This window comes from Dermacentor silvarum, chromosome 10 (genome assembly GCF_013339745.2).
Source record: "Dermacentor silvarum isolate Dsil-2018 chromosome 10, BIME_Dsil_1.4, whole genome shotgun sequence".
In the NCBI taxonomy this organism is placed as follows: domain Eukaryota; kingdom Metazoa; phylum Arthropoda; class Arachnida; order Ixodida; family Ixodidae; genus Dermacentor; species Dermacentor silvarum.
The window spans coordinates 66,018,754-66,039,114 of NC_051163.1; the positions used below are offsets into that span (position 1 = coordinate 66,018,754).

At 43.1% G+C, this 20,361-nt stretch overlaps 1 protein-coding gene across 1 annotated transcript in view; it reads right to left on the reverse strand.

Moving 5' to 3' along the window:
- Positions 1 to 20,361, reverse strand: part of LOC119465931 (trifunctional enzyme subunit beta, mitochondrial) — a 30,190-nt gene that overhangs the window by 5,555 nt on the left and 4,274 nt on the right. Inside the window, exons 2-12 of the mRNA XM_037726409.2 lie at positions 17,859 to 17,915; positions 16,216 to 16,339; positions 13,520 to 13,551; positions 13,353 to 13,420; positions 10,888 to 10,975; positions 7,065 to 7,252; positions 3,671 to 3,851; positions 2,738 to 2,862; positions 1,948 to 2,075; positions 1,195 to 1,282; positions 1,037 to 1,111 (exon numbers count right to left, since the gene is read on the reverse strand). Coding sequence (XP_037582337.2) covers positions 1,037 to 1,111; positions 1,195 to 1,282; positions 1,948 to 2,075; positions 2,738 to 2,862; positions 3,671 to 3,851; positions 7,065 to 7,252; positions 10,888 to 10,975; positions 13,353 to 13,420; positions 13,520 to 13,551; positions 16,216 to 16,339; positions 17,859 to 17,915 — 1,154 coding nt within the window. The remainder of the gene's footprint in view (positions 1 to 1,036; positions 1,112 to 1,194; positions 1,283 to 1,947; positions 2,076 to 2,737; positions 2,863 to 3,670; positions 3,852 to 7,064; positions 7,253 to 10,887; positions 10,976 to 13,352; positions 13,421 to 13,519; positions 13,552 to 16,215; positions 16,340 to 17,858; positions 17,916 to 20,361) is intronic.

The window sequence follows — 20,361 nt, forward strand, 5'->3', positions numbered from 1 at the left end:
AAAGATGATATTTGCTGGAGTGTTGCACAGGTCCCTTATGTTCACAATTTTTATTGCAAAATATTTTCAAGGTTTTTCAAAGTGAAGCAACAATGACGTTTGCAAGTTTTTCTTTTCCTTTCTACAAAATGTTTGATCAGATACTTTTTTTTTAAATTCTTTTTAATTAACATGTTCTTTAGAACTAGTACCCGTCAGAAAGAGAACTCCTCTTCAATTCGATGCCATACACTTTAGTATAAAGCCGGCTCTGTGAGAGGAAAAAAAAGTACCTACTAGACTCCCCCAAAACTGTAGTGTTTCACGGGGGCAGGAAAGTGTTAAGACATGCTAACAGACGCAGCCTACATAATTGCAATAGCGTCTGTTTTTACTGCAATGTCACAAAACTGCCAACTTGATGCTTAAGTTTTCTGAAACCTTCACATTTTTTTTTGCAACTCTTGAATTAGGACAACAGAAAAACTGAAGGCTTCTCCAGCTGTAGATCGTCGACTGGATGATTATCTTATGGTAACTATTTAAACAGTGTAGTTTACCACCCCGAAGAGCTGCACACTCGGCTATGAGGGACGCTGTAGCGAAGGTCTCCGGATTAATTTTGACTGCCTTGATTGCACCTTAAGCACAGTACAAGAAATATGTTTCAACAGAACTGTTTGTTGGCCTAATTAGCATTTTCTGAAGGACATGTTTTTTGCTGCAAATTAAGACACACATAAAAGGAACACAGATGACGGCACGGTCAGCACTTCCAAATGATTTATTTTGGGTGCTGACCCAGAAATAAATAGACATAGACGCATGCGCAGGCTATTCACAAACTTAGGATATCCAGCATTCGACCAGCGGTTCCTTTTGTGCGTATCTTAATTTGCGGCAAAAAACATGTCCTACAGCACAAGAGCCTTCATGGATTGCACCCCCTCAGAATGAAGGCGTGGTGAGCAGAAATTGAGCCAGCAACCTTGCGCTTGGAAGCAGAATAGCCATGGCGCCATCATAGCAAGTCATGGTATTCGTTAGACGTGCTCACCTTCCCAGGCCTTCCCATGTACGTCTTGCCAAAGTAGTCAGAGTCCATGGCCTTCATGTTGGCAAGGATTTGGCCCTGCACAAGAGGATGCGTTCGCAAAGCTTGGTCACAACCTGAAAAGTGACACTAACAAAGCAGTGAACTATGGCAAAACTCACAGCAAACGCTTCGTGGTACTCAAAGACATCGATGTCCGAAACCTTAAGGCCTTGTTTGGCAAGCACAGTTGGTGTTGCATATGCTGGGCTGGAGCAAATAGAAAAAGAAATACACGTGAACACTTCTTGAGGCGCTGTTGAAACGGTGGACAGTGCCAACATTTTCACTTTCTAGATAAAAATTTGATTTTCTTTGCTTGTTTGTTTGAAAACATACAGTGGAACCTTGTTGATATGATTCTGCGTAATACGTTTTTCGGGATCATAATTTTTTTTTTCCTTTTCCCGATAATACAATTTAGTTGGACAATACGTTTGATGATATGATTTTCGGATGATACGCTTTATTTTCCGGTTCCCGTGAAGATCGTATCAATGAGATTCCACTGTACATTTTTGTAAGAGTTCTTTGGTCTGAGAAGGCCCTTTGGTAGTCTTGCTATATGAAATACAAAGGCCTAGTGCATGCAGCAAGAGTTACATTCACGACAATTACATTCACGGTCTTGTGTCTACGACATTAAATATCTGACTGAGATAACTAGTGTGTCAAATATTACGGTTGCCATAACTACATTTTTCGCATTTCTGAAGCAGCTCACGCTACAATTCATGCCAAATCCGGCCAACATCACGTCATACAAGCTCGAAAAGTGTCCCTATCAGAGCTACTACTGTAAACAGAAGAAAGGTAACAATGACGAACACGTAAGCAGCCAACACAAGAAATTGGCGATGCGACAATGAACTCACCCGAGAAGCAGCTGGTCCTTGGGATCTTGAGCAACATAGACAAAACTGCGGAGGTAGGCCTTGGGCTTGAATCCCATGGCCAGTGCCTTTTCTTCAGACATGATCAGTGCTGCAGAGGCGCCATCTGTCTGCAACGACACAAAACATAGGGTCCCTTCACTATTTGCACAAAAATGGAAACACTGCACGTTTTAAGGGACACTAAAACCACAAGTGTCAACAGCAACAACAGAGTGGTTCCTCGGCATTTTTCAAGTGCCAAGAAATGTCCATGCATCCCCTGATTGTGCCTGGGCTAGCAGTTCTTGCACTCGCATGACTTCCCTCATGGACATTTATTCCGGAGTCCTTGTCATCAGCAATTATTCCACAGAAGCATGAATATCCGGAAACAGCAGCTTTAAGCCTATGCTTTAAGACTAGTTGCTATAAATTACAATTCACGCCATGTGAGCCAACTGAGTGTTATTGGAAAATTTATTCTGCAAAGCACCCCTTTCGCAGTTTATAGTCATCGTACTTTCACTTCTGCATGACCTGAACTCGGTGAGCCAAATTGTGTCATAACTGTTTAGTTTTGAATGCCGTAGCTAGCAGAACGAGCCCGCCATTATCAAAGGTATCAATGACAATTATGATTTCATGAATGACTGTTGTTATAACATTAGCATCATCTTCATAGCATGTCTGCATCATCCTATGGATGATACAGACATTTATTAAAAAAAACTAGTTGCAACACGAGACGAAAATGGCTGGGCAAGGAGGCTACAAAACTGCCACTCCCTACCAGAAATGAGGAGTTGGCAGCAGTGACGGTCCCATGGGGCTTGATGAAAGCAGGCTTCAACTTAGCCATTTGGTCCAATGTTGACACTCTGATACCATTGTCCGCAGCTACAGGTGCAGACTCCCCTAGGAAGTGAACAAAGCAGTGATTACATAACCTCGAAAAACACACTCAGGTCCAACTTGCATTGGAACTGGGCAATGCAAAGCATTCATACTTCAAGCATGCTGTAGTTTATGGCTAAGCGCTCGCAGTCATACATCCCATGCCCATAATGCTGGGCGCAATCACTGATAAGCCACTCAGTAAGTGACAAACTTCATGCGACTGTTTCAGCAAATTTTTGCTACGGCTAAACTGCTTTGGCCATTAGGCCGTGTCAGCGCTGCTTCACCAGGTGTAGGCAAAGTTGCAGTTTAAGAGCCGAGAAATCATTTCACCATGGAGAGCGAAGGAGGATACAGGAGACAACCCAAATGGCACCATTTTCAAAAATTTTCAGCACTGTGCATGCGAATGATGTCCGAAAAATTTATCTAGATGCTGTACGGAATCCGAAGATATCGACAACTGGGACTTCGTGCTTAGCAGCTCAACACCATAGCCGCTATGCCACCATGGCGGGTCCTGACTGTGTGTTTATGACAGCATTATCATGTTAGTGACATGTTCTCACATTTACGTCAGCACTGTCTAGTGACTAAGCCAACTTTAAACACGTCCGAAAAGTGCTGCAGGATCCCTTTAAAGGTTCAAGGAAGCAATGAGGCAGCATGGTGTGAAACACTCCATAATCACTGAACATGAATTGCAAGAAGAGGACAGAGACAGCTAGATGAGACGCCAACAAATACAAACGAGACACCGAGAAGGCACTGAGGAAGAGCTCTAGCTATGAATCTCGTCAATGCCGCATTGTTGCAAGTGACCTACCTGGCACAGACACAGGCATGATGTCAGACAGCAACCCCTGCTTGGCGGCCTTGTCTGCCAGGGTGTGGGACCGCAGTGCGTACTCGTCCTGTTCTCGACGGCTCACACCAAACGCAGCTGCCAGCCGGTCGCCCGAATGACCCATCACCTCCTTGCTTGTGAACTCGGAAACCGATGGAAGCTGCATCATCATTGAATCCATCATTGAATGCATGAAAACCCTGTTTGGCAAATTCCATGGTTGTTTACAGGATCAACATGTACTGATCTTTGTAGATTGAGTAAACAAACACCTATGCTGCACAGGCAGATAAAATGACATTATAACTTGTCAATGCCTTACAATTTAATGCTATTTGCGCGATGCCACGCGGAGAAAACTAACGTCATTTGTTATTTAACGCATTTGCCAGAACTCCTTCGATTGAGAAATGCTTGCCCTCAATTCCATAGTTCGTGCAGTGCAGTATGCAGCAGAACTTCGTTGATACAATCTTGTTTTGCACGATTTCCTGGCGCTTACGAGCCCCATTGCACTTCTTTCTTAACCGATTAATGTACGTTCCTGGAAAAGACGATCTTTCGTAAACACAACAACGCTCTTTACCTTACCAAACTGCCACCACATCATACACATTAGGGCCACTAGATCCCATGCAAACAAGAAAAGGTGCGAGACAGGTCCCTCCACAGCAGCTTCTTCGCAGTACTCGCCCACCCGTATCACATGAATCAGTTTTCTATTACATATATATTTATTAGCACTGCGATCAATCAGCCACCATGGGAATGATAGTACATAAATTTGTCTAATCTTCACACTTGTGGCCTTGTTTACTACAATGTACGTATCTGCCTATATTAGTTCAAATTTCAAAGCAGTTCTACTTTCATAAACTCAGAAGGCAAAAAGAGTGCAAACACGCATAATTGCTACTAACTGCAGCAGTTCTGCCCCGTCGAGGCCGCCAATTCGAAAGGCACCAAGCATCTCAACACCCTGGCTTGCCCACGAGAAATTCTCAAATGAAGGCGCTCTATGCCGCCAGTCGACACATGTGTCAGTGGTGTAATGGTTTCAATACCGGGCTTCTGTGCTAGAGGTCCTGCGTTTGAATCCTGCCATTGGACAATTTCATTTACGTATATTTACAACGGCGTACTTTATATTATCAGTGTGTATAGATCTGAAGATGTTCAAAGACAGAAGAACAAAGTTTAGGCAAATCCATGTACTAACCATCAATCCAATGCTGGCTGAACTGCGCTGCTTACAGCTCTCATAGACACCAGAGCCAGAGTTCTCCTCTAGTAATTACTACAAGAAACTTGAAAATGCAGGCATGCACTCAGTTTCCTCTTCCAGCACCAGCCAACCTCCTCGTGGGATGCTGCACGTCGCAATTCATAGACATTGTCACCAACCCTATTATGATAAGCATCGTCACCTTTCTGTTTCACAGCGCAAGGGGCGTGCGTAGTGCCATTGGAAGCATACTGCATGCTTTTAATAGGCCCAAATGCGTTGTCACTCCCTACTGCAGGCAGCGCGAAGTGAGCGTCATGTTCCGCTCTGGTGACATTGTATTCCGGTGTGGCCAACCAGCTCTGTGCATCTCGGATCGCTCTGTGATGCGTGCCATCAAAATGGCCCACCTGAAGCTGCTGACCAAGGCTGAATTCAAAGAGTGCAAACATATGCTTGCCGAAGCTACAAAAATGACATTGCGCATCACGGGCATCATGCAACGCTTCAAATTACATATGTCACGAAACATGCAATTTAAAGGGGCCTTGAACCACCCCTCGGGCTTCGTGGAATAACATAGTCCGCAGGTAGCATACGCTGTTGTGAACATCTGAGCCAAGTTCTGCTGTCGTCTTGGTCCGTGAAGCTCGCAAGCGGAGCGCAAAGTCAGCTTTCTCTCAAGCGCTCTCGTTTCAAAAGACCTCATGATCCTCGTTCTTTTCTGCGTGCGTTAATTCGTAATAAAGCACACTCCAATACACGGTTGTTATTGGTCGCTGTAGTCGGCTACACTACGGCCGCCGCGAGTCCACTGGCTAAGCGCACTGCAGCTCGCTGAGGACAACTGCGTTTGGCTTACAGTTTAGCGCTTCATAGGCACTAAAATCGGAAGTCTGAAATGAAATTTGAACTGCGCGCCACGGTGATGTTTCGGAGGTGGAGTGTTGTGGCCCCGCCCCACTCTACCGTAGCCTTCGCAGTGCAAGGCATTGAAGGAGGAAGGGGAGCACAACGGAGGCCGTGTTTGAGTGCCAATAACTCCGCTTCTGCTGAACGCATTGAAGTACTTTTTGCGGCAAAGTGATTCTGAAATGGCCTATTTTCACTTCAAATGTCTTTCTCCACTTGGATAAAGAGTGCTTCAGGGCCCCTTTAAGGGACCTTAGCCCTTTGAGGCACTTAAAATAACTTTATTATTTTTTTAACAATCTGAATGAAATTTGCACAGTTAATGCATATTTACCAGCTGATTTGAAAGATGCAGTTATTTTTTTTTCTATAATAAATATTTTTTGTGATATCGAAAACAGGATATTCTTCGCTTGGGGCCTAATTAGCTAATTAACGGCAACTTGCACGGTAAAGTACAGCACACGGAATCAATTCTGAATGTTCCTAGTCTGTCATAAGGTATAAGTCATCGTTTTAGGCCATTTGGAAGCGAAGTTATAGGTTGTCAAGCTTAGTCATAAAAAATGATTACCTTGACACTTTTCTAGTATCAAGTGGGCATGTTTTTTATAGTAAGGCCATATGATGCGGTCTCGGCACATAGTTTTTATTTGCTTTTAGAGTAGATCTTGCTGATGCCTCAACTACCACGACAGGGCCAAAATCAGTGTTCGGTACTTCAATTTCATCTAGAACTTCTACTGCTCACCAACCACAGCAACATGTGGTAGGGATTTTGGGCAGCACATATGAGTTATGCTTTTCAGTGTAATTGGTTGGGTGCAGAAACAATTGCAAAAAACTAATTATTTTTTTGGCACTTCTATGAACTAGAAGAGACCATGACATGACCCCATCTCGGTTTTCCAGCAGATGCCAACCCTTTCTTCCTCACAAAGACATAAGCTGTGATCACGGAATCCTGCGAAGCTCTTGTCCCTGTTATGACGTTGAAACGACGCTGTTAGGAAGCAGGGCCATTGGCCGTGGCAACGAGGCCACCTTGACGTGTAAGCTTTAAGTACAAGTTCATAAAAACGCTGCTCATGTGGGTGAACTGAACTCGAAATGACCTGTGTAAACAGGTGACAGAATGTGTACATATGAACAGTAGTTGAATTTATCAATTGCCGTTAGGCTTAAGAGAGCTGAAAGTGTCGTTTAACGTGGTGACAAAGGTGTCGCCAAACTAACCTCCGGCATAAGCATGCTTGGCCGGAACTTGGCAAAAAGAGCAAGCTTCTGCAGGGGAGTCTTGGCCTTGTTGGCCGACAGGAGCAGCTTGCGCAGTTTCCGGCTCAGTCGGATGGGAACATCCGAGAGAAACTCCACTCCGCCAGCGATGCCCACGTCAATGGCACCGGATGAAATGAGTCCCATCACTACAAGTGACAAGGAGAATGATTGAGTAATCAGGAGAATGAGTTGGGTGCGCAGTCTAACATTATTGCATGAATATTCAACCATCAATCATTCCATGATCAGCTGTGCGAATAATTTCAAGTTACATCGTGATTTAACAATCTGTCTTGCATATAATATTGTGCTTTTTGTAGACCCATGCTTCTTTCTTTAGTCCTGTATCTGACATTTGTGCTGCAGTTATACTTCTTCAATGATAATTTTGTGTACCCTGCACTTATGCCTGCTGCTGCATTTTAGTCCCGGCCCTGTGCAATTCTTTCCCTTTTTGCCCTGTATATTTTGCATATCCTTATAATATCCTTGTTTGTCCCCCTTACTCAATGCCCTCTGGGCCCTGTAAGGTATATTAAATAAATGGCCCGTGATGTGCAGCTCAGCGAAAAGCTTCTATTGGGGCTCTGTAGAACCAACCAAAGTGTTTAGTTCTATAACGGGTGTTCGATCTTTTTTTTTTTATTGTAGAGAGTTTCTAAAAATCGCCTGCGGAAGAAAGCAAATTCTAGTGCTTGAGCCAAATTACTTAAAAAGGCGCAATACTTGCACAATAAAATGAAATGCATAATCAACTCATTAACAAAATATCACTGATTATGTTTATAACTAATCACTTCACGGCACATGTAGCAATTTATTAATTCCAGCCGGTAAGTTAGCAAGGCATATCCAGTTAGAATGAATTCTCAGGATGACGCCTGTTTTTAAAAATTCATTCCCAAACGATGAAATACATTAGTAGCATTTTAGTTACTTTTGTGCTTTAATAAATAAAATGGTGTTTTGTAACAAAATAAGGCGAACAACAGGGTATTTTTACTGCAAGTTTGAAGGCTCATATCGAGAAACGGTGCCAGCTTCAGAATTCGCTCCAAATGTGTACGCCTTGTGAACTCACCAGCTACAACTAATAAATTTCAATACATGCTGTAATGTAATTAATTAGTTAAGAACACATTCAGTGACAATATCATAATCGGTTAATTACACATTTTCATTTTAGTTTGCAAGTAATTTCTGCCTATTTCAGCAACATAGTTCCAAGGATTAAATTGTGCTATCTGCCCGAGGCAATTTTTTTTAAAAATTCTGTACTAAAACACCTGGTACAGTCAACGTCCAACTTTCTCGATTCCCTAGGGGCAGCGAAAACGTCCGAAAAAATGAATGCATGCCTTTTACTGCCCCCAAGGGCTCATAGCACCACAGGCACGCCCGAAATAGCTCTAAAGTCCTGCCAGTACACTTATTAGGCGTACCGGTGCTCGTACTGTAATAGGAGACGGCGGGTGCACGCGTTTATAGTTAAGGGAACCATACCATGTCCCATGACAATTGCCCGCTTCCCACTCTTGGTATGCTTCACCGCCTAACACTGCTGTATTGAGGCGAAGCTGAATTTCGGGAACCGGCATTATGCAATGCGCTGTGCTTTTTGTGCTTCAAAGCCATTGGCGAGGATGAAAGAAAAGGCGGAGTTGGCACCATTGCTAACAGCAGTGAATTGTTTCAATGAAAAACACAGCACCGAACAGCAAGAGGCTTGGTCGCGAACGTCGAAGTAGCTAGGCCTCGTGCTGCCATGGTGGTGGCTAAGGCTGCCAGCAGATCTGTGTGCATGAGCGCCGGTTCGAGGCGGCGAGATAAATTATTTTGCTGGTGGTGCTTCGAATAATGCCACTTCTAACCTGCGGTGAAGGCAAACAGTCTGGAAAATCAGACGGCGAAGGTTTTTTTGCGTCCGAAATTTCAGACGTTCTTTTACATTGACTCTATGAGGTACGTGGGGTGGTATCGCGAAGGCATCCGAATTATCGGGCGCCTTAGCATGGGGGGCCGTTTTAAGCTGAACAGAATTCAAGCTGCGTGTCATGGACTTCCGGGAACAAATGTACGTTCCACAGACACGGGATGTAGGAGCTGTATACTACCGTCAGAACCTGTGCTTATGGTTCTGAAGTCCTGGATAGCTCCTTCAGTGCATTGGGAGCACCGTTCACAATGTTTCTGTTGCACACGCAGCTTAAAAGGGTGGTCGCCACTTCTGTGAATCACACCCAAAACACAGCTGCTCGTCCACTGACCACCTTAATGAAGGAAGGCAGTGAACTGTGTGCGTTCATCATCACGGCAGGAGCTGCTCGAGTTTTTTTCAACACAACCACTTGACAGAGTCTCCAGCCGGACAACTGTGGCTACATAAATGCAGTGCATAGAGGGGACAAGTGACATGCATGCATGCACATGCACACACAGACAGATGTTTTTCTCACTTTCTTCTCCCATTCTATGCACTGTTTTTGATTCTAGAAATATGTACCAACCAGCCAGGCCCGTAGCCAGGAATTTTTTCAAGGGGGGAGGCACTTGCTTGAAGGCCTCGACTATTTGAGGAAAGCACCTATTTTTCAGTAATTATTTTCGGTAAAGATCAAAATTTCAGGGAGAAGGGGGCGGCCCTAGCCGGCTACGGGCCTGCAACCAGCACAACAGCAAACTTTCATAAATGCAGTGTTGAGGCTACAGAATAAAGAAGGAAAAGGCTGCTTAATGGAATTTTTTAAGGAGTACTGAGACATACTTTTTGTCTCCTAGTTTCTTATTGGATAGCTGTCAGCCCGATAATTATGCTACGAAGGCTCAGTTCCCCCCGAACGCAACAAATAATTGTTACCTCTTAATGCGAGCAGTTTAAAATGGGCACTAAGTGCAACAAACCTTTGGACATGAAAAAGGAGACAATTAATGCAACTAAAACTTGATGCGACGGTGTCATGGTGCCAGACACCACTGTCGCGCACAAACACAGTAGGGCCATGCTGCAAAAAGCCAAGTACATTCACAGGGACACGAAGGAAGAGTGAATTCCTCTGTGTTTCCAAGAGACAGGGCCAATTTAACAACTTGCAGTGACGCGAACATTGGATGACCTTCAACCACCGCATCGGGCTGACCAGTGACGTAGCTGAGTTGTTTGTGAAACCGTGTGACCACCACCTCCACTTTTGGTGACACGAATGCTCCTTCTTTTTCATGTTCAAAGCCACACTGCACTTGGCATGCATTCTGACTTGGTCACATTAAAAGGCAACATAATTATTTGTTGCGCTCTTAAGGAATTGAGACTGACACAATTATGAAGAACTTAAGAAAAAAAAGAAAGAAAAAGAAGGGGGGCACAAACATTTTCTGTCAGAACTCCTTTAAGTATCACTCAGCAGCACCATTGGAAGTTTTTTTTTTCAGCCCGATAACTCAAAAAGTCAGGATTTCATTAAAAAAATTTAGCATATGAGCCCAATTGTCTTCTAAGGGGGGGCCCCCACAAGACTATTACTGAAACCAACAAAATGAAGCGCATCGTCATCATAGCAAAAAGCTGCTTGATATGATGTGTTAGGAGGACCTCTAATGGAAAAAAAAAGAAAGAAAGAAAAAGAAATCATTTAGGCGTTTGTGTCAAATCAGGCCTGAAATATACTAATTTGATGCTCCCCTTAACAGTAGGCTATAATGTACAAGAATATTTCAGAGCAAGTCCATGACAAGGACGGTCACATCTTGAAAAACATGCAGATAACAGCCTCGTCGTCCTCACCTGAGGTGATTGCCTGGTTCGAAGAGATGCATGCCATGGTGACCGTGTGGCACGGAGTGCGGTCCGAAAACCCAGCACACAGTGCAGCCTGAAATGAATGTACTGTACTTAGAATGAGCTGTTCTCAATAAGCACAGCTAAATGTTCTGAGCATTAATGCTCCCATGTGATCCTAATCAGCACTAACCTTTAGCTACATTAGAGTTCATGTCAAAATCTTTAACCCCTTCCATGCCGCCTCTATTATCCCAAATTCTTACCACAAATGGGTAAATTATTTTTAAGAACCTTAGTTGCCAACATGTTTTACCTCCTCAGAAAGAATGAACTTGCTTATGCTTGTGCTGCTGCATGGATTACGTGCTGCCATCTACCCAAAGCCCGACTAAGCACTGAGACAAAGCTATGCTCGTCTATGGCACCGCTAGAGAACGCAAAGTATACTGCTGATGAGCTGAGCTAATCCTTGGCCATTTCTACCAGAAACCTGTGGACAGACCCAGCTCATTCAAGGCACGGCAGGGGTTAAACCCTAGTTGAAGCCATGTCAGTGACAATATATGTGAATTTACCTTCAAGTCCTAGAGTCTAGAGCAGAATTAAAAATCAATAAATCTATGAAACTATAACTTTCATAACAGCATCCATACAGCAGCTGCCCAGTGTTTTTGAACACTGATAAACATGGAGTGTACCGCATTTATTAGATTATAAGGAGAGGGTGCCAGTTGCAGGACCCAAGAAAAAAACTTATGTACGCACGCTAATATAAGGTGCTATATAGTAGCCAACGGATTATTCAAACTCTGCAGGGATTGCCAGAAAAACTGAATTACTAACACAGGCAAAAACGGCGACCACGAAATATGGGGGAAGGGAGCTCCAACACGTGTAGTGCGAGTTATATGTGAAGAATTTTTGTCTTTAGGTGTGGCTTCACGGCAGCGCGAATATAAAGGTGTGGCTTCATGGCATTCGATTAAATACGGTAGTTCGGCGACGGAAGCAATGCTAGACCCTTTCACGCAGCTGGTCGTGAGAAGTGGATGATAAGAGCGGCACAGAATTAAGTGGAAGGCATTGCTACAAAATCTCAGCCCTTATTACAGAGTCCCACTTTTGTGTAAAATGTACAGGCGCAGCCCCTGCTAGTGGGAACACGGGAGCCCCTGGCATCGCTCTTTGGAGTACCCCACCAGCGCCTCATGAAGTCTAGTGGCACACGCGCAATCAAAGCGATTGGCTAAAAGCCTATCGAGTCGTCTGTTATGGTGAGTCGTCTGCCAAGACTTCGTGAGGCGCCTGCGGTGGCGCTCCGCAATGCATTGCCACAAGCTCCAGTGTTCCCGCTACCAGTGGCCGCGCCTGTACATGTATGGGTGAATGTACTGTTCAGTCGCACAACCGATTGGAAAGCCTGCCATTCATCACTACACATATTACACATGCATGTAGTGAAACAGAACACAATGTGAACATGTTCTGGGAAGCCCATCCAAGCCTCGATTGCCTTTACTACTTCAGTAGCGCTTCACCGAGCACTATAACATAATGTCCTCAAGCCTTCAGCCCTTTAATAAGAAGTATTAGGTCAACATATTAGTGTTCCAAGGTAATCAAGGGTTCACTTTTATCACAAACAAAGCCTTCTTAAGTGAGAAAAGGATGTATTAACACTGGACAGGATTGACACTACCACTGTAAAACTTAAGTACCAGCTGCCATAATGTAACATGTCCCATTTATTGTATTTACTCAAATGTAACTGGCCTTGATTCTAGGCTGACCCCCAAAATACAGAAGATCATTAAGAAAAAAAGAGAGAGGGAAAATAAAAAAACAAGAAAAAGTAGGAAAGCATTTGCTCGAAGAAAAATAAAAAAATAAAAGGCAACATCGTTAAAAAGGATGTTGCAGATTTGGAGTGCTCCCAATATCAGATCAGCCGGAATTTCATCCAATGCCACTGCGACCCAGTTTACTACCAGACTAACCAAAGCAGACAGGCGTCCGAACTTGTTCGGAGTGCCACCTAAAACATTTGCGACCTCCTTCACCTGTATGACCTCCATAGTTAAGGGACATTCTCGCTTCTATTTGTGTCTTGATAAAACCGGTAACATTTTTTCTCCGCCTCACGGCATTGGCCTTTCTGCAATTGGCAGTATCTGGCCATAGCAGCCAAACTGAATCTTCAAGGTCCCCCAATGTCTAAGATCCTGTCTTTCAACAGCGATATAGAATGCAAAATTGTACGACCCTTCAGTTGCTGATTTCCTCTGCAACTAAGTCATCTGTTTACATAAAATGAATGTGGCAAGGTTCTAGATAAGTAGTCAAACAGCCTAGAGTGATTAAAATTTTTGCCTTCCATGTCTCTATAAAACCCAATACATAAATTGCAGGAATGAAAGATAATAAAGCAGTAGTTTAAATCAACAGCAAAGAAATAGAAAGGAACTTGCCTCCCTGGCAACATTGCATGTCGTTGGCTCGGCGATAACGCTTCCCGAAACAATGTACTCAATCGACTCTGCAGGCAAACAAAAGAAAACGTATAGATTGAAATGATTGCATGCAGCACAGGGCAAGGTAAGAGAAAATTCTGCAACAAGATAGTTGTAGCTCCCACCTTTGGGAATGCCGGTCTTTCTCAGCAGATTCCTGCAACCAAACGACATGAATTAAGCAAAACAAGACGTGCATAATGAGGAATTTATGGCTGCTAACATAATGCTGTACAGTCCAGCCTGTTTAGACTGAACTCAAGAGAAACTGCTTATGAATTTCATTTAGCAAGCAATCTGACACAAAGCTTTAAAAAATTTGACCCCAACCCCTACAATACTGCACAATTATGTGTTGACAGTGCCCCAACAGGCTGGAATTTAAAAGTGCTGTTGCTGCTTCAACTTCCTTTGTCAAGATATTTATTCAATACTTATCAGCAGTTTAAGAAGCACGCACAAAAAATGTTGCTGACAGCATGGTCTGCATGGTCTGACGTCAGTTGTTTTGGATTGCCGACTTTCCCCTTGACCCGAAAATCGATTTGACCCGAAAATCGAGTTTCCCTCCGAAACAAAATAATAAATAACATTTCGGTCCGTTTTTGTTCTGGTCAAAAATATCCTTTGGTTTTGCTTTTGTTTTCGTTCCAATCAGCCACACTGAATCTAATGTCTTCCTGACGATGGGATGCTTTGCAATATTGATTACACATACAGTGGAATCTCGTTGATACGATGCTGCATAATACATACCTGCCAAGTTCGAAGAAACTAAATCCGGGAGATCGTCCGACTAGGGGAAGGGGGGGGGGGGGGGCGACGTCTATATTTTCAAGTACTGACAGGAGAACTTCCTTACAATTTTATGTACCGATATACAAATGACCACATGAACATCACTGTGCCACTTTTGCAAGCATTTCGTTGTTGCTAATTCTGTCTTCAAACATTCTTTAAAATTTAATTAAATTCTCGGCACTTATCTCCCACAACCACCATCTGATTATGAGGCATGCCGTAGTGGGGAAATTCGGATTAATTTCGACCACTTGGGTTTCTTTAACGTGCACCCAACGGACGGCACACGGGAGTTTTTGCATTTGGCCCCAACTAAATGCAGCTGCCACGGCCAAGATTTGATCCCGCGAACTCGTACTTAATAGCGCAATGCCAAAGCCACTACGCAGCCACGGCGGGTGTTCAAAAATTATTCAGATAATGATTGACTGTAAGAAATTTCATTTCTTTCACATTTTGCGAGGATGACGTTTCTCGGCGTCTTAGACGAGCGACACTGCGTCCTCGTATTTTTCCCGATGTTAAATTGCCGCTCGCACTCTGCATTGCTCTCTGGTATCAACAAGATACCCAACGTCATTTCGGCAGAGCACTATATTAAAATACTTGACCCTTTCTTGCGCTAGCGCTCCTTGCTTTTAAAGCCATGACTGACTGTTGGCCTACGCAATTCAGGTATGCCAGAGTGGCTGACGCTGAGGAGAACGAGGGAGAGTCTAGTGTTGCTAGTGGCGGAACGCGGCATTTGCTCGCTAGCATGCTCGCTAGCTTAATGAGGCTAGCATAGAGGCTAGGGCCAAATAGAGCATGTATAGGGTATCCCCACTATAATATTCCACATGCAGCCGACAGCTTCTGTGCGATTTCCAATCCACAACCGAAATGATATGAAACATTCATGGAATGCTTACCAATTCTACAAGACGTCTACAGCAAACAGGTGCAAAATACATGAAATGGGTAGACAAGGGACAGTTTATGTGTGGTTTTCATATTATGCTCCAATTAACTTATCTTTTATTAGTCTTGTTTTCCTTTATGAAAATTTAGTTTGTGTTGTATATTTGCTTGTATAACCCTCACACTTCGGGTGGGGGTCAGGTTGTAGACATTTATTGATCCTATCTACTTATTATGTTAACATTGTTGTCATTGCTATGTTGCAGATGATGCTATAGTTACTCATGGGATAATTACTGACAGTTCGCTAACTCCTTCACTAACGCTACACGAATGAAAAAACACTACTGTCAGAACACCTACGTTTACCACGTATTTGAACAGAGAAGTCCTGAGCTAAATCGATTTTGCTAACCCCATTTAGAGTTGGGTTTTTTCGAAGGGGACGCGCCCCAGTGTCGGCACTGCTGCGTTTTTGATGTGTTGGTATGCGAACTTGGATAACATTTCTGCGTACGCAGACAGGGACAAACGGGAGACATAGACACCACGACACACTAAGTATAACAATTTATTATCGGGAAACTTATGCATTTATACACTCCATGTGCAACCACGCACAATGTCATACAGCTCCTTCCAAAAAAGCCATCTGTTTAACAGACAGGTCAACAGACAGAGCACTAACGCCAGTTTCAGCATTTCGCCTGATAGCTTGCGGTTACATAATTTCATGCACGTCGTTACCTCTTATCTGGAAAGAACAGCGCAATCATTAAACAAAGCTGCAGCATTCACAATCTTGACAATGAACATGACCATTGCAGTAATTCATGGTGTCAATGTCTGCCTTGCGTCCCTGTCTGCTAGCACAAAAATATTATACAATTTCATAATGACGGGTTATTTTTCTCAAATATTATAAAACGAACTTAATGGTTTATTTTCATTACACAGAAGAGAAGAAAAATATGACACTGATAATGGCGAATGAACTCCTGGTATGGCCCTCATTAGACAGTGGAGAACATACAGGTACGTCAGTCACATGGTGGGACAAAAACGCGGAAACATACTAGTACATCAGTGCCACTGAAAGGGTTAAGAGGAAACCACTTACAGAAAGGCAGCTCGCTGAAGATCATGAGGCATCAAGTTATTGTACTTGGTGCCAGAGACCAGGAATGGTGTTCGCACACCTTCCACAAGGACAATGTTTCTTTGACCAGAGCTTGACTTTGGCGCTACAGACAAGAGAAAGCATAAAAACATAGGTAAGAAAAAAAAAAAAAAAATCAAGAGCTCCAGGGAAAGAACAAAGTAGGCAAGGCACTGTCATGTCAAGGGAACAAAGTTGTGAGTCACGGTCGAACTTAAGAACTAAGTCACAGTTATAAACGAAATTAAAAACTTGTGATGTCAAAATATTCAGGGTGATTCAAACACCTCAAAACTGCAATTGGGCTGCTATGTCTTTACTACATTTTGTGGATACTTAATAGAAACAAAAGGTTTGAATGAAAACTATCGCCTACTACATGGCTTCCCATGGTAGAGTGGCATGTGAAAGCAGTTGATGTGAAACATCAAAGCGTGACTGCCAAGACAAGCCCACAATGGTATTCAGGCCAGTGTGTACATCGACAGACGACGCTACAATATGGCCATATTATAGATAATTTTATCTTATATCTGTTCATTAAATCTCTGGTTGCACACACATTCAAACTTGAGCGTGTGTGTATACAGAAAGTTCTATCCAGAAAGTTTGAGAAAAGTTTGGAAACTTTTGAAATTGCTGTTTGACGACAATTAAATTTCATTGCAACGCGGCGCATTTATACCCCCCAGTTGGCAAAAACAGCTCTATCGACATTTCGACAGGCAATTCAAAATAAAATGTAAAGTGAATGATGCCACCACAGGTGCTCTATAATACCTGCTTAATGAAAATTTCATAAGTAAAAAATCATATACACAGATGTCATGGGTCACTCAAAACTAAACGTCTAAGTAAACAATGCTGATGCTATAGAGAGAATAAAGAGATTAGCAGAAAAAAAACATATCACAGCAGTAATATGACCTAGAAGTTGACGTATTTAGAATAATTGCAGCAACAAAACATTCAGTGACACAGAGCTTAATTGCAATGCTCCAGAAGTGTTATATCTAGCTTGTCAAAATTCGTATACAAATTTTAAATGACTGTAATGACTCATGGGCAGATAACCCACAACATGCAGAAAGCGCAAAGCATAAACAATGAAGAAAAAAAAAATTGCTTAAAATTAGCACTTAACATTTATGCATGAGGTAGCAGTTACACATTTGAGGTTACTTTCCTGGCTTAGGAAGCTTTTCATGCAGAAGAAAAAAGCAGACTACAGTTAAAAAAAAATGCTATGGCAGAAAAAAAATTAAAGAAACACCGGAAAAACATCTTTGTGCGGACAAGTTTCTCATGTTTTCACATACAATGAAATTGTGACAAGGAACAATCCGTATAAACCAGAATACAGGTAGACCAATGACCTCGACTGTGTTCACCATGTGTTAAAGAGCGCTATACAGGACGAGGGGCGAATTTAGCTCTTCATTTTTGGAAAAAGGTCTTAACCTATATTCCGGTTTATACGGTAAGCATCCATCATAGGATGTGTCACAATAGTGTTCTGCTTGCTTTGTTGAAACATACAAATCAAATAGCAGCCAGTGTGACAGAATGGAATAATACAAGCTGCAACTTGTAAGATCACTTACTAGGGGCTGTAGCATAGTGGCTGGTTGAGACGGCACCGGACAAGGCAGCTGGACTACCTGAACAAGAGCAAAAAAAGCACACAAGCGATGCTCATGGCATTCAAAGCAATGCAAATAAAGGCCCTAGTCAGCAGTTCATTTTTTTTTTTCATTTTATGAAATATAAATGAACATCTGAAAACCAGTCCCTCCTTATTTTGCACCAAGGTCATAACAAAGGAGCACCTTTGTCATTCATACCATTTTTTCCTTTTCGTTATTAATACAAACGCATTATATGGCTCATGAGGTGGAGAATCCTGCGTTGGCATGACCACAAGGTTCAAGTGAGCCAATCGAGGCAGTTGACGATGTCAATTAAGGAAAAGTTAAGGCAGGTTTAATTAAGATAAAGTTTATTACAGCACTCGGGGGAACGCATGACTGTTGGCGTTAGGACACTCGAACCCACAATCTTTGGTGGGAGTTGCACCCTCGACATTTGGTGTTAATTAGGGCAAAGTTAATTAAGGCAATCGAACCAACGACCTTTGGCGGGAGTTGAACCCTCGACCCTTGAATTTTTCATCTACCTGCTTAAAAATTTCGGAATGTGTTTGCGAAGTGTGACTCGGGCTAAATGCGAAAAAATAAATAAAAAATACATTTTTGTACAATTCAAAGCCACGTAAAACTAGTCTTGAAAACAAGTGCAGCAGCTTTTGCATACTTTTCGTCCTTCTAGAAAATGGTGCACACCCACTTACGCCTAACTACAGTAGAAATGACTATCTACAGTGGTGTTCAGTATATATAGTTTCTCAAATATTAGACCACACAGACAAGAACATCCTCAAATGCATCTGCCTTTTGCAGTGTTCCCGACATGCACACGACACATCACACACAGTGACAGGCAGGCGTGAGTACATCGCAACTCAAAGGCCCAATGAGGGTCAGACAGGTGTCACATACACTGCAGCTACTCGCCTCTGTCGAGTCTTCAGCTACAGTAGTGGACGAAATGCTGCCTGGTCTTACAGCTCGCCTGTAGCAGTGCTTCATACAGTGCTCACCACAGAATTACACAAGTCCTTCTCAACTGAACCACAGGCTTACATTATAAAACACCAGTGAACACCAAACACATGTGCACTAAATAGACGTACGTTATGAAAAATGCAATGTATTTGGCCCTGTATGACATGTACGAAAACGAGTGCCCACAATAGCTTACAGTACATGGGTTCCATGACAAATGTGTGTTTCTGCTCTGTTAAGGCATGGCTCTTCTTGTGAACCCCGCCATTGACCTTTACCCCTGCTTAGGCCCTTGAGCCATCCTTTTCATTAAAGTTCATTCTCTCTCTCTCTCTAATTTAATGGATCACTGTATAGGTTTACAAACACTACTATAGATTGAAACTTTGAATTTCTTTTTTTTCTCGAGTCCTGTAAGCCTTTATGGCTAACTGTACATCACTAACACAGCCGGAAGCTAAAGTTTTCCTACTACGGCAGTCAAGGGGCGTAGCCAGGAGGGGGGCTACAGCCCCCCCCCCCCCCCCCCCCCCCCGAAATTTTTCTTGCTGGCATGCACCGCCGGCCAAAACAACCACCGGCGCCGGGAATCATTCTAAGTATTTTGTCTACAATGTCTTTTTAACGCTCAAAAAGAGATTTCGGCACGAACATTGCGAACTCGGGCTGGATTTCATGGCAACACCCTTGCACCTGGAGTCACATAACGCAGGGAGCCCCATCTGAGCACAAACTTTCAAGGGCTTTTCGATAGCGGTCGGGTGCATTGGGGCATCTCGCAGCGGCCGCGGAATCTATGGAGCGCATGGATTTTAATTCCGAGACTTTATGGGTATAAAGTTGTCAAACTTTTGACGCGACTAGTGCATTGACATTTCCAAAGGCGCGCTTTAGATTTTCAATTCTTGAACTTTATGGGTTTAATGTTCGTATATACTTGGGCCAACATGCGCGCACTAGAGCCCTCATGTCCAAGCCGTTGCAGAAATGTAAGCACGTGCTCGCAATCTTCCACCCCCCCCCCCCCCACCACACGAAAATACTAAATATAACCGCGACTGTCAGCTGGCCCAGCTGATAATTTTCTCCTACCATTTTCAGGAAGCGACCTAATGTGATCGATCAGCTGGACCAGGGCAGGCATAGTAAAATACTGAAAACAGAAGAAACTTAACCGCCTATTATTGAGGCAGTTCTTTTTTGCGGGCGACAAGGTCTGGCTCTCCGTAGCCACAAGAACAGTGGTCCTTTAGATTTAAGCAAAGCCCCCTGCTGAAAATACTGGTATTTTCAGAGCACTTCTTCGCATGCGAGCTAATTGTGGAGATAAATATCTGAAGGACCATTTGGAAAATTGCCCCAGTAATGCCTCGTACTTAAGCCAAGATGTACAATACCAAATTATAGAAATTTGTGGTGAAATTATCAAAGAAAGCCTAGATTCAAAAGTAACCGCTGCAGGCTGCTTCTCTATACTTGCTGA